This window comes from Trachurus japonicus, chromosome 8 (assembly GCF_045865225.1).
Source record: "Trachurus japonicus isolate A0001 chromosome 8, Traja_1.0".
In the NCBI taxonomy this organism is placed as follows: domain Eukaryota; kingdom Metazoa; phylum Chordata; class Actinopteri; order Carangiformes; family Carangidae; genus Trachurus; species Trachurus japonicus.
The window spans coordinates 32,192,433-32,207,762 of record NC_140914.1 but is presented as its reverse complement, the minus strand read 5'-3'; the positions used below and the strand labels follow the sequence as shown (position 1 = coordinate 32,207,762).

General features: G+C 41.4%; 1 protein-coding gene across 1 annotated transcript; it reads left to right on the top strand.

Moving 5' to 3' along the window:
* The first annotated feature begins 1,969 nt into the window (after nucleotides 1-1,969).
* Nucleotides 1,970-14,493, top strand: slc16a3a (solute carrier family 16 member 3a). The gene is made up of 6 exons (XM_085785212.1): nucleotides 1,970-2,037; nucleotides 8,109-8,375; nucleotides 10,228-10,371; nucleotides 11,303-11,916; nucleotides 13,087-13,267; nucleotides 14,053-14,493. Exons 2-6 carry the CDS (start codon nucleotides 8,153-8,155, stop codon nucleotides 14,475-14,477), a joined length of 1,587 nt encoding a protein of 528 aa, XP_085641338.1. The 5' UTR covers nucleotides 1,970-2,037; nucleotides 8,109-8,152; the 3' UTR covers nucleotides 14,478-14,493.
* Nucleotides 14,494-15,330: the final 837 nt, after the last annotated feature.

Sequence of the window (15,330 nt, the reverse complement as noted above, 5' to 3'; positions counted from 1 at the left end):
AAATACTATAGAACTTTCTTTCCTGATTTTTCAGTGAGAATCTGATTTTCTCCAGCTCTAAATGTCTCATAACATCTGTCATAAGATTTGGACGACGGCAAGTTTATCGGCAACAGCAATGGCAACAGTACCGACAACAGCAAAGGTAGGCTACCGGCAACGGCACTGGTACCCGTGGTGTCGTCGACAATGGCAACAAACTCATAGGCTACTGTGCTTCTCAACACAACACGGGTAGCAGACGGTTGCCCTTCTCAACCAGGGTAGCCTACCAGCACCACTAAGTGGTGCTTTAAAACTGTCCCGGTCCAGATCTTCAAAACCGGGCCTGCCTAATAGACAGTATGGTTAATGATCTCCACTGTCATGCAGTAGCTAGTCGTAGTAGTAGTAGCCTAGTAGTTGTAGTAGTGGTAAACTTCATTATTTAGACAGGTCCATTAAAAAGGAAATAAACAAACACACATGACATTTTAAAAAGACAATCATACTAGTGTTTCCACATAGCTGACTAGTATCTACTATGACAATAGCATTATGACGGCATTATGTAAACCATTCAGTCGACAGATAAAAAGAACATTAGACAAATTAACTTACAAAACAAGTCACTTGCACTACACCATCTTGGTTTTCCTGCCAAAAAACAAAGCAACCATTATAGACAACCTGAGGTTTATGAATGCTTGCCTTTTTAAACAGAACCCACAAGGAGGCATGTGTTGCCTCACAAGTAGCCAAGGCCTATTTATGCAATAATACTGCATTGGTAAGTATCAGACAGTATCACAGAGAGCTGGCTAATCAAGTTTGTTGTAGCCTACTTGGTTTCAATCATAAAAAGCTCTCTCTGTCTCTATCTAGTGGTCAAAGGTCCACACTACTGCTTTAGTCACAAATCAGAACAGGTCATAAGAGTCTCCATCTCAGCAGCAGTCTATGGTGTGCACCCACTTGTGTGAGCGTGCTGTCTACTAATGCAGTAAACTATCATTATTGAATTATATTTCTAAAAATCTAAATGTGTAAGAATGATCTGTGAAATGTCATAGCAGCCACAGAAACAACTATAAAAACTGGTTACGAAGAGCAGTGCGAAAAAATAAAGAATACAAAGAACACAACAACATTACCACAGTTGATAATGATAATACCATCTCCAAATTTAAAGATATCAATGTCAACTGTAGGGTTTTGTGAACAGGAGGAGGAAAATATTTGTCATCTTCTTTTTCTTTTTAATCAAGATTAAACTTTAAAAAAAAAAAGATATAATTCTCACTTATGATGAAAAAATTTAATTTAAGGGAAAGGAATTGTTTTTGTTGAATCTTTTTATTTTACAAGGAAAATATTACATCCATAAATGCAAATGGTCATCCAAAAAAAAACAATTTTTTATGAGTTTAAAATAGAAATCAGATATGATATGCAGATACTACAAAATATGAAAGACAGAAAAGCTATAAAAACCTTGGAATATTATAAATTATTTCAAACAAGATATGATTTAATAATAGGCTACCTATAATATATACCTATGATATATAATAACCCCTTTCTATGTATGTAGTATGTATGTATTTTTTGTTTATTGTATGTATGTATGCATGTACTGTATGTATGTATGTATGTATGTATGTAGCCTATGTATGTAGGCCTATATGTCTTTAAAAAAAGAAGAAAAAAACCACTAAGTTGATAACTTGTAAATTATCCTCATTATTACAGTGGTTGTTTATTATACAGTATACCTATAGATTAGTCAATAAATAAAATGTAAGACCCTTGTCACTAATATTCATCTTGAGGCACTTCTGAGACTTCAGCTTCAGTTTCAGCCACACTGTGAATCAAAATGGCCTAACAGGTCGTCATCAGTCAGTGCGGACAGTGAGCTGGAGGCTTTAGGACCCAGCACCGTGGCGCTGCCCCCCCCTCTCTCTGGGGGTCTGCAGGCAGACGTGCGGGGAGGAACGCGGCTCCAGAGCCGAGGGAGGAGACTGAAGGAGGGACACCTCTCATCAGCACCACCCGGTAAGAGACCCAGCTGGCACCGTGCGGACATCACGACTCTAGAAATCTCATTTCTCTTTTAATTCCATTCACACTCCAGGCTGTGGCGGACTAGTTCTGGACGCGGCAGGAGAGCGGCAGTCACAGTCGCAGTGACATGTTGCCTATAGGCTAATTAGCCTATTTATAGCCACAGTTGTTTTTAAAAATCGTTCTGAGATCGTTGATATTCGTTAAACTACGTAAATGATCATTTTCAGTGCGTTAACTCTCGTACAGTCCATGAGCGCCCATGTCATGACAGAGTTATATAAGGAGTGCATGGGCATCCAGACAGAGATCCCCATGATGCAGGTGCATGGAGTGAGTGACGTAAGTTCACCTAACTAGTAGCCTAACATTTACACTGTTGCAAAAAAACAACAACAAAAAACATTTGCCCTGTTACTATTGAAACTTAACAGCTTTACCTTAAACCCCACTGTTCTCAAATAACCCTTATCTGAAAATAAAATAATAAAAAGTTAGAAAAAATATTCACGTGATGTGATGGACATACTGGACTACAGTGATTCAAATAACGATCAGTTTCCAACTGAATAGTTTTTTTCCACTATAACTTCCTGTGTAGCTACTGTGTATAAGTTCACTTGATCTCATGGAGCTGTGATGCAGTAGGTTTTAAGCATCACAACCGTGTCAGCTTTTGTATTGAAGAAAATGTCTTTCAGCAACATCAGCTTCCATTTTTCATAACTGCACTACCTACTTTTAAAATTTTTTTAAAAATATATATAAACCTAAAACTATCTGCTCTCATTGATGCAAAGTCTTAATGCTGTACACCAATGCCCTTGCAAGAGATTTTAAAGGGATAGTAGCAGTTTTTTTTTAAAGTGGGGTTGTATGATCTACAAATAGCCCCTAAGTACTTAAATTGCAGTAGAAGACTCTCTGCACTCCTCCCGTTAGCAACGCCAGCCCATAGCCCTGCCCAGAGATTTACAACATACAGTGTTGTGAACAGACCCAAAGAAACGGCCTATTTTCACGGCCTAAAAGAGGTTTTACCTGAAAAAAAATACACAGTTCCATTGTTCACTATATTTTTTTCCAGCCCTTCAAAGTGCAGGAAAAACACAGTTTTTATTTGGACCTAACCAACTGCTGATCGGCGGGCGCTAACCCTGGGCGGAGGGATACGTGAGTTGGTTTGGTCCAAATAAAAACTGTGTTTTTCCTGCACTTTGAAGGGCTGGAAAAAATTATATTATAGCGAACAATGGAACTGTGTATTTTTTTCCAGGTAAAACCTCTTTTAGGCCACGAAAATAGGCCGTTTCTTTGGGTCTGTTCACAACACTGTATGTTGTAAATCTCTGGGCAGGGCTATTATGGGCTGGCGTTGCTAACGGGAGGAGTGCAGAGAGTCTTCTACTGCAATTAAAGTACTTAGGGGCTATTTGTAGATCATACAACCCCACTTTAAAAAAACGCTACTATCCCTTTAAAGCGTCACCATCACTGTACTATCAGTGTGAGTTCATCACTGAGTGACTCACACATTTACTGATGCTGCTTTCAAGAAGAAAACAAACTTCTACAATCTGCCCACATGAGGGCAGTGTGTCAGGATGTTGCATTTAAACATTGTTTTAGCTGCTAACAGCAAACAGAGTCAAGCTCCAGTCTCCATCTTCAGTTTTACTCTGTTCAGAACTAAATCTTTATTTATCTGCTGAAAGCTCCACGACAACATGCTGATGATGCTGATGATGTGATCACTAGTGATGATGGGAGGATTCTCTGTGGGTTTGTCACTGTGACACACACCTTTGACATTACACAACCATCTAATCCATTATTAGGATACATTAGATACATTACAAATTGACATACATTATTAAATATATTAATTAGTGCAGCTTTAATGATGGAGCCGCTAACAGTATTGTTGGGTTAGTCCGATAACGAGACCAAACCAATGCAAGACCATCAAGACCATTACTGTATTCAGTACCAGTACTCATAATAATAATGTGGCTTGATAGTTACATTAGCCTATTCCACAACTGAAAAGAAAAGATAATTGTATATAAACTCTAAACCATATTTAATGTAAACAAAGTTTGGATTGAACAGAAGAACAAAGAACCTGCTGAAGTCTCCTCCCACTGTTGACTCTGGTGCAACCAGGTTTTTCAGATGGCATTTACTTTGTAGAACAATTTTAATGATCTTAAAGTTATTGAATTACATGACATAAACCAAAGTGAGCGAGTGACAGAGAAACACTAGCAGTTAATAAAACAGATGTTGTCTTGACTGGTCTTAACCCATAAGGACCCACGGTGACACGGGTGTCACACCGCCTTCAAGTGTCTTGGAAAGCCCCTTACACATATTGATGTTGAACTTTTAACTCATGAAGTCCCTAAGTGACATCTACTCAACATCCTGGTGCAGTCACATGACTCTCTGTGAATCTCTCTATCCATGACAACATTTCCAAGATGGTGGCCAGCAGAGTTGGCACATTTCACAGAGGCAGCTACTTTTAAAAAGCTTGCTTTCTGTCAATAAAATAAGCCACCACCCATTTCACAATGCAAATCCTTTTATAACATGTCCCTTGTTGTATTTAACCTGTTCTGACCTCATTTTTTGAAGAAACTCATATAAAACAACTTAAGAAAATATTGCTGTGACATATACGTCACATCGGGCCTTAGCCTTAAAAAAGTCAGGAAAAATACCATGTGACGCCTATGTCACAATGAGAAAAATGGGAAAGAACTGCTCAATTAAATTAGGTGATTCAGGTATTTTGAATTAATATACTCTATGTTGTTCAATTTAAAACATAATTTAAAAATGTTAACATAAAAATAATGTCAAATTCAATCAATATTTAATAAAATGATATATCAGTCCGGAAATTGAACCACAGATTTAGCAGAGACACTCTTCTCAGTAAATGAACAAGATTTTAGTATCCCATGCTGGTCCCATATTCATGTAATTATGCTTTTTTGCTGTATTTTTTGTAACAAAATAGGATACAGTGTTCAGGATGCACTGACGATCATCAGACGTGCAATAGATGTTGTATACAGAACAACAAATACAGCAAAGAAGAATGAGAGTTTACATAAGAAAATATTAGGAAACAAATAAGAAAAGTTAACTCAGTCAAACAGTCATGAACCAGGTTTGAGACAAGGGTTCTGGACTGCTGTACTGATGGGAGAGAGGGTCCCATGTGGTGCATTGTGAGAGAAGGACGTTTTACCCAGCTCAGTTCTGACGAATGGAATATGACCCAACAATCAGTTCTGTGAGTGGGTACCAATGTTTTCTGATTTTATAGTTAACAGAGATGATAAATAAGGAGACAATAACTGTGACAGGGCTTTAAAAATGGATAAAAACCAATGCTGTTGTCCCCTTACTGTCAGAAATGACCAGCCGACATTTTGATAAAGAGTGCCGTGATGAGTATTATATGAATCACTGGAAATGAAATGTAAAGCTGAGTGGTAAACAGCATCCAGGGGAATCAAAGTGGAGCTAGCAGCTCTTCCATAGATGTCATCTCCATAGTCTAAAACAGAGAAAAAATAGTGTCTCCAATTTTTTTCCTGTGGTGAGTCGGGAAACGGTGCTTATTTCTGTATAGAAAGCCAAGTATTGTTCTTAGTTTAGCAATGAGGGCGGTGATATGGTGCTTAAAATTAACGCAACTGTCCATCCAGATGCCAAGGTATTTGTAGTTGGAAAGAAAATTGTGGTTGCACAGCTTTTAAGGCTTCAGTAACTGGTTAAAGCCTTCAATATGAGGCAATATTCGCATTTCTATAGTGTTTGCCCTTTTTTGTTGTGAAACTTGTCTTAAAAAGGTGTTAATAGTAACCAGCAAATTTGTAATTTTGATATAGGCTATGGAAATGCAAATAAAAGGTCAAATTTGTGTTACAGAGCAAAAGAAAATGTCAAGCCCATTTATTTTCAAGTGAAAATTTAAGATACCAAAAACGCCCAATGTGACATATATGCAACATTCCAGATCTCTGACAATAGGTGGCGCTATTTCAAAAAAAACTTCAAAAATGTGTTCCATGCATTCCACTTGGTCTGTGTTTCACCCCACTTAATTTTCCTTCAAGGATAAATGGGTCTGGGTTCTTATGGGTTAAGAAAAAAGACTGAGTGAAAATTTAGTCGATTCTGAGACAAGACCAAGACCTTGAAAACAGGGCCGTTGCTAGGAATTCTGGGCCCCCTGTAAGACTACTAAAGTGGGCCCCTGCCCCCTGACTTTTCCACTTTTTTTCTTAGACTATACATATGTATTATCATTTTTTATTTAGCCTACTTTGTTTTGATGCTAATGCAGCATTACTGTGAGTATTAGTCAGGGTCTTATGCAGAATAAGTCAGTCATACAAAGATGATTCTACTGGGGTTTTTTATGGGCCCCACTGGGCGCTGGGCCCCTAGAGTTATCATCACCTTTCTCCCCTAGACAACGGCCCTGCTTGAAAACGTGGTCTCAAGACCGGTCTTGATACTAAGACTACAACGAGTACTACAACACTAGCCAACAGAGCACTCCAGCTTTTTTAAATATGTGCTTTTCTTTGCATTATGACTAACATCGTGAGCATCTTCATATGGGATGTAAAGTTACATAACACATTTAATTACACTGTAAGTGTCTCACTAGCCCACCAACCCCGGTTGTCCTGTAAGAAAAGGAATCATCAACATTATGCTGGGAGAACATTTAAGGACTTTGCAGCACTGCTGTCTTCTACAACAAAATCAATATCTGAGTTATTTCCAGACTTGATCTGCTGTCCAGGGAGATTCAGACGACATTATAAAAGACTAAAATACACTTCAGACAACAGTGATGCTGCTGGATGCTTCATGAAGGTTGCAGCTCGGTCCCCAGGGAGGGGCTGACTGAAACCAACAGGGTCTGACAGTCAGGCTCATCACGTCACTGTCAGTGTGAGGTTGAATGACCGTCCTACCTGGAGACACTGGATTGTTGACCCAGCCTACATTTCTACCACACTGCTCGTTCCTTAAGAGCTTGGAAATGACCCGACGGAGCCACAAGCCGTTTCCACTGAGCAAACAAAGAAAAAATACCCCCATCACCACACTCACTTCTTCTTTCAACTTTGCCATTATAAGTTATTGTGAGCAAAGTGAAGAAATGACAGTTTCATTAATTTCAAAAATAAATCTGCAACACAATTAAAGGGATAGTTAAACATTTTGGCAAATTGGCCCATTGCCATAATCGCTATAGTCACAGCAGTAGGTTCGTTACCTTTAATTGTCGGTGCAAGCTGTTTTTAGAACGGCGGAGCAGAGCCGTGAGCTGCTCAGAGCTACACTACGGAGGCTCATTATGGGATTTCTTGGTTTCCCTCCTGAAACTCATCAAATACACAATCCAACAACTCCAAAATGCTCTGGTGGACAAGTTGTGAGCTGCACATTCACCACGCTATGAGATAATAACACAACGTTACCACACAGAGTTGTTTTAGAGGGAAATGCAGAATCTGCTTGCCAAAAAACTGCCGCCGACGGGAACGCGCATCACCGGTTTTGCATGAATTTCCCTCTAAAACAACTCTGTGTGGTAACGTTGTGTTATTATCTCATAGCGTGGTGAATGTGCAGCTCACAACTTGTCCACCAGAGCGTTGTAGAGTTGTTGGATTGTGTATTTGATGAGTTTCAGGAGGGAAACCAAGAAATTCTATTAGCCTCCGTAGTGTAGCTCTCACCAGGATCATCAGGATCTTTGTGAGGCTCTTCAGCCCGTATAACATCACTTTTAAAGCATCTGTGATTGTTCAGGATCATATTCTGTTCTTCTTTTTTTGACATTATGACAAGGTGGCATTATTAAATTGCAAATGCAATCTTAAGAACTCTAAAAACTCGCTTTGGGTACTTAGATTCAGTTTTATTGCTGGCAGACAGAAGCTGTGCTGCAGAACTATATTACATTCATTTACATGGAAGCTCAATGCAGCTGCCTTTTGTCCTTGTCATTGTTTTTGCAGCTTGTCTATCTGCCTCCATTAAGACACTGCCCTGAGACATCACCATGGGAGGCGCGGCGGTGGACGTGGGTGCAGGCGGGGTGAAGGCACCGGACGGAGGGTGGGGCTGGGCGGTGCTGGCCGGCTGTTTCGTCATCACTGGCTTCTCTTACGCTTTCCCAAAAGCTGTCAGTGTCTTTTTCAAAGAGCTGATTCTGGAGTTCGGGGTGGGGTACAGCGACACCGCCTGGATCTCCTCCATCCTGCTGGCCATGCTCTACGGCACAGGTAGGCTACAGTAGGCTGACAGTGCACAGTAGTTTTATATTAATGCTGCCCCTTTGTAATGACTGTTTTAATGTGAATCCGAACTTTTATGTTTTAATGTGAATCCGAACTTTTAGTCCTGTTGCTTTTATCTTGTATTGTATTTTATCTGTGTGTTGTGTGATTTCTGTGTTATGTATGTGTAATAACTTTTCTGCTGCTGTCTTGGCCAGGCTTCCCTTGAAAAAGAGGCCATTGTGTCTCAATGGGACCGACCTGGTTAAATAAAGGCAAAATTAAAAAAATAAAAAAATTAAATGACCTCCTTTGATAAGCTTGTAGGCCCACATGTTACCATATTGTCCAGTCCAATAATCACCCAATGCAGATCAGTGTTTATGTATTCTCTATCATTATTCTTCTGAGCACCTTCCACTAACTAGTTTACATCACTTTCCACATTTTAATTTTCATATTTAAAGTGATAGTTCACCCAAAATTCAAATTTCACTCTTTATCTACTCACCTTCATGTCGACTAAGAGCTGTGAGAATTTTCAGAGTCCTCCGTTCCTTCTCTGAGTTACGGGGGGGTCCATGCAGCAGTATTTGTTCATATAATGGTTGTCAATGGATACCAACTTTCTTCGTCCAAAAAGACACACCAAAAAACATCCAAATACCTCCATGCTGCTCGTCTGTAATGTCCCTCTTGTATTGAAGCCCTGACATGAGAAATTGTTTTCCGAAAAAAATTAAATAAATCTATATTTTAAGCTTGTTTGTAGTGGAAGCTCCCAGTGTCTCGGTTCACTGAAATTTGAATTTTGGGTGAATTATCCCTTTAAGCATTTTAACAAACTCATTTTCAGACAAAAGCAGAACTTGAATGTTTAGTTTGAGTTCTTTGGTGTGGAGTTGGGTCAGGTATGTGCACTGTGCCTGTGTGTAGGAGTGGATAGCTCAGCAGTTGCAAAAGTGTAGTACTAAAGGAAAGTGCTCTTATCATGGTGAGCTCATGCACAGCAAACGATTTGTGTAGCATCGCTTTGCTCAGCTCAGTTTAACATATAAACTGAAAACTGAAAAGAGGGCTTTGACTTTTCCTAAATAAATATACCAAAACACAATACTTTCTTATTCCATTTACACACAAAAAAACTTTAGTGTGAAATAGAATGTGACATTTTAAAACAATGTCTAAAACCTTGCATTAAAAATAAATAGTCAGTAGCTTCAAAGGATCTGTGAGTTAATCCTTTGCTCTACGGAGCAAATGTTAGCATTAAAGGGACAACGAGGCCCATTGTTATAATACGGTGTTGTTTTTGAGGTAAATTCATGCAAAACCGCTGATGCGTGTTCCTGTCGGCGGCAGTTTTTCGGCAAGCAGTCTCTGCATTTACCTCTAAAACAACTCTGTCTGGTAACGTTGTGTTATTATCTCATAGCGTGGTGAATGTGCAGGTCAGGTTGGATTGTGTATTTGATGAGTTTGATGAGGGAAACCAAGAAATCCCCTGACTTGCACTGACAATTAAAGGTAACGAACCTACTGCTAAGACTATAGGGATTATGGCAATGGGCCAATTTGCCAAAATGTTGAACTATCCCTTTGAACAAGTATCACCATAACTTTTCTCCTTGTACGGCCTCTATTCATAATTTATTGTCAATCATAAAAACCTGAGATTTGGATGCAAATGTGACGCAATATATATGCTTTTTCCTGCTGAGAAAATCAAAAACGCCCTTATCCTCCAAGACACTACACGGTCATATCAGTCTCATATACATGCTTTATCACACACTGATCCTTAACATCCCAGTCCACCTTTACACAGAGCTAACTAGCTTCACTGCTCTCGGTCCAGGTCCTCTGTGCAGCGTGCTGGTCAACTGCTTTGGCTGTCGTCCGGTGATGATGGTGGGCGGTCTGTTCGCCTCTCTGGGGATGATCCTCGCCTCCTTCTCCACCAGCATCATCCACATCTACCTCACTGTTGGGGTCATTACAGGTCTGCCAAAATAAAAGTAGAGTATTGCAGCTTCTGACCTCCTCTTTTTTTTTAAATTTCTTTTTATTAAGGTTCAATCAGGGCACATATTGTCCTTTACATATGGTTTCCACAGAACTGTGCATTTTTCTGTAGCATACTCAACAGTTATGAATAAACATAACAAAGCAAGTAACAGCTTACACATAAATACACCACCAGAGTCATCCATGTTATGTCACTTAGTGAGGGATATTGAAGCTCAGTCCAGAGGGATCCACAGCATCAAAAACTGGTTGCCATACCTTTGTAAAACCCTCCATGTTATCATGAAGGCTATAAGTCCATTTTTCCAAAGGGATAATACTCATTACCTCTCTGTACCAATCGTCCAATGAAGGAGTGTCTTTATGAATCCAGAACTTAAGAATAGTTTTTCGTGCCATATTCCATTGAGTTTTGCGTTGTGATTGTTCCTTGCACTCGAGACCTTGGCCGCCAGAATACACTGAAGAGGTGATAGGTCCAAGTTATGTCCAATCAAAGTGTCCAGTGTTTCTTAACCTCATTCAAAAACATTTGTATCTTCGAGCATTTCCAAAACATATGTGCATAGCTACCAATTTCTCTGTCACATTTATTACAGTTAGAGGAGCTGAGACCAAGCTGCCTCTCATCAGAGGGGTATAGTGGAGTCTCTCTCTGTCATTATTACAGCTCAGAATGGTTCATGTGTTTTTTATGATTGTTGTCCAAGTATCCTCTCCTATCTGACATTCCAAATCAATGTGCCACTGCCTTCGTATGTGGTCAGTGGAATAGTTTGAGTCTTTATACATGCAGGAAATAAATCTTTTTTCTGACCTCTTCTAACAAGAATGAATCCCAACCAGTGTGATGTAAAGTCACAACATCCTGTATGCCGATGACAGTATGTTTCTCTTTGCTGCAGGTTTGGGGTTAGCGCTGAACTTCCAGCCATCTCTGATCATGCTGAACCGCTACTTCAACAAGAAGCGTCCTCTGGCCAATGGGCTGTCAGCAGCAGGAAGCCCCGTGGCTCTGTGCTGCCTCTCCCCGCTGGGTCAAGTCCTCCAGTACCAGTACGGATGGAGGGGGGGCTTCCTCATCCTAGGTGGCCTTCTGCTCAACTGCTGCGTATGTGGGGCCCTGATGAAGCCCCTGGTGGCCCCCCAGACCCGCTCATCCAGAGCTGTGGAGCAGGATGAAGAGGATGGAGCAGAGGAGACCAGGAAGAAGCCCAGAGCCAAGCTGCTGGACTTCTCCGTCTTCAGAGACCGTGGCTTCATCATCTACACGGCAGCAGCTTCCATCATGGTGCTGGGGCTGTTCGTGCCCCCGGTGTTCGTTGTGAGCTACGCTAAGGAGCTGGGGAACGAGGACACCAAGTCAGCTCTGCTGCTCACCATCCTGGGCTTCGTGGACATGTTTTCCCGGCCCGCCTGTGGAGTGATCGCTGGACTGGACTGGGTTCGGCCTCGGTGCGTCTACTTGTTCAGCTTCGCTTTGATCTTCAACGGAACCACCGACCTGATCGGGTCACAGGTACGTGAACTCCTGAAGACCTGAACACACTCAGTTTGCTCTGACTTCATCATTTCATCCATATCCATAATTGTGCCTGTTCCCAAAAAAACACATACAGCCTGTTTGAATGACTTTAGACCTGTAGCTCTAACTTCTGTCATAATGAAATGTTTTGAAAAACTGGTTAAGACATACATAAATGATAATATATCTGCCAGTATTGACGCTCTACAGTTTGCTTATCGGACTAATAGATCTGTGGACGATGCTGTATCTCTGGCTGAAACATTTGGAGAGTAAAAACACATATGTGAGAGTGCTGTTTATTGACTACAGCAGCGCTTTTAATACAATCATACCATCCAAGCTGGTGTCTAAATTGACAGACCTTGGCCTCTGCAATACAATCTGCAGGTGGTTATATGACTTTTTGACAGGTCGACTTCAGACAGTGAGAGTTGGAACTAGCTACTCATCTCCCACGGTCACAAATGTCGGTGCTCCACAAGGCTGTTGCTTAAGTCCTCTTCTTTACAGTCTCTATACATATGATTGTGTGGCCAAATATGATACAAACAGATACAACATTAACTGGGCTCATCTCAAACAACGATGAGGGCGCATTTAGGGGTGAGGTGAAGGACCTGTCTATATGGTGTCATGACAACAATCTGTCCCTAAATGCTGATAAAACAAAGGAGCTTATAATCGACTGTAGGAAAATTAAAACTGTTAAATCAGTTGTCTACATAAATAACATCGCTGTTGAAATTGTTAACAGCTACAAGTTTTTAGGCATCCAGATTTCGGACTCACTCTCCTGGTCACTGAATATCAGCTGCATTGCAAAAAAGGCACAACAGAGGCTTTATTTTCTCAGGTGTCTGAAGAGGTACGGCATGTCCACAGAAACTCTCATTCATTTCTACCGGTCCACAGTAGAAAGCATCTTGACCGGATGCATCATAGTATGGTTATTACTGCAATATTACAGCACAAGATTATAAACATCTAACAAGGATAGTAAAACCTGCGTCAAAAATTACAGGATCTCAACTACCGCAGCTACAAGACATCTACACTACCCGCTGCAGGAAGAAAACACTTTTCACATTTCAATGCATTGACTGTACATCGTACTTTTTAATGTATATGACAAATAAACTTGAACTTCATATTTGTCCCCAGGCCAAAGACTACTCGTCCCTGGTGGTCTACTGTGTGTTCTTCGGGGTCTCCTACGGCATGGTGGGGGCCCTGCAGTTTGAGGTTCTCATGGCGATAGTTGGCACGGAGAAGTTCTCCAGCGCCATCGGCCTGGTGCTGCTCATGGAGGCCATCGCTGTGCTGGTGGGGCCACCGGGGGCAGGTCGGTAGGCCTATACACCAAACACCACAACATTCACATAGGCAGGGCAACGCAAGGCAGCTTCATTTATATGGTACATTTCACACCAAGGGGCAACTCAATGTGCTTTACGTAAGGGATAATGTATAGTTCAGAGGTTGTTATGGAGAAATAAACCCCGACAGGTTGTATAGATTCATTCAACATGAAGGAGTTTATTTCTCCATAACAACCGACCAACTATACATTATCCCGCTTATTACACGGTTTACGAGTGAAATAATTAATTTGAAACATAATGTTGACCAAAATACGACTTTCATCGATTTAAAATTGCATAATTTAGCGAATCTGCAAGACCGGTCACTTCCGCTGTTTTGCCGAGCCTCCTCCCGTTCGTGCATTTGAAGCCTTGATAATCAATCAGTGGATCGATGGATTACCATACACGTGTTAAGATGTGTGTATTGTGTGTAGTCGTATCTGTCATAAACAAGAGATTAACTTTACTGTTTACACGATGTGAAGGAGCCTCCACTCTCCTTGTAACAAGTTACAAATCATTTATCTCTAACATCACTGTTAGTCCGACGCTGTTTAATGACGGTACAAATGAAACACAAGGTAAATATCCTAGTAATCATAGTTTCTCTTTTCTGTACTGCGCTGATCAGACATTTGAGTTTCCATGCAGGGGGCAGACATGTTGAGGCTGATCTACAGCGAGCGTGGCTGTTTGTGGAAAACCTTGTCCTGATTGTATCTGTGGCTGATTTGATCCTCTCACCTGTTTCCCTCTGACTCAGGCCGGCTGCTCGATGCCACCAAGAACTACATGTATGTGTTCATGCTGGCGGGGAGCGAGGTGGTCCTCTCCGCTGTGGTTCTGGCCACCTGCAACTTCCTGTTCATCAAGAGGAAACCTTCATCAGCACCGGCAGACATGCTGCAGGACGTCACGGTGACGGATGACCACACCAAGGCCGAGGAGTCGAGTAAACCTGCAGAGGTCGAGGATGAAGAGAAGAAAGGACCAAGAGAGGAGCAAGAGAAGGAGACTGTAGAGGAGGGGGAAGAGGAAATGAAGGAGAAGGAGGAGGAGAAGGAGAGAGACAAAGAGAAAGGAGAGGAGGTCGGCCCAGAGAACCAAACGGTGGACTCACAGGAAGTGGAAACGATGTTGAAAGAGCCGCAGCCGAACGGCAACATGGCCGCCGGCGCCGAGGCCTGAGGAGAGACGGAGGAGGATGGACAGGCTCACACACCTCCTCTTACACACCTCCTCTGTCTAACGGTCCAGCAGCAGGAGGAAGTGTGACGTGTGTTGTGAAGTTTTCCCATGAGTCCAGTCCCCTGATGGCTCAGTCGTGCTGTCATACAGTGTGTGTGTGTGTGTGTGTGTGTTTATGTGCCAGTGCTTGTTGTTTCAGGGGGGATGGCCGGCATCAGTATCACTGCCACAGGAGTTATTGTGTGTTATCAATACCCGATCACTAGATGTTTTAAAGGGATATTTCAACATTTTGGCAAATTTGCCTATTGCCATAATCCAGTGTTTTTCAACCTTGGGGTCGGGACCCCACATGGGGTCACCTGGAACTAAAATGGGGTCGCCTGAAACGTCTAGTAATTGATAAAAACAAAATTACTGATAAAAATATTTTACCACCACACACAATCTTAAACAACTGTATTCTATACTTTCACTTTCTTGATTATAAATCGAGTTCAAATGATATGCAGCATATAAAAATATCTGAGCTGGCGCATCTTGATAAACGGCGGCGTGATCGCGGGGTCGCCTGAAATTTGTATTGTCAAAATGGGGTCACGAGCCAAAATGGGTTGGGAACCACTGCCATAATCCCTATAGTTTTAGGAGTAGGTTCATTACCTTTAATTGTCGGTGCAAGCTGTTTTTAGATTGGCGGGGCAGAAACGTGAGCTCTGCACGGCGCATGGTATTTCCACCTTTCCCTCATCAAACTCATCAAATACACAATCCAACAACTCCAAAACACTCTCATGGACAAGTTGTGACCTGCACATTCACCACGCTATGAGATAATAATGTAACGTTATGA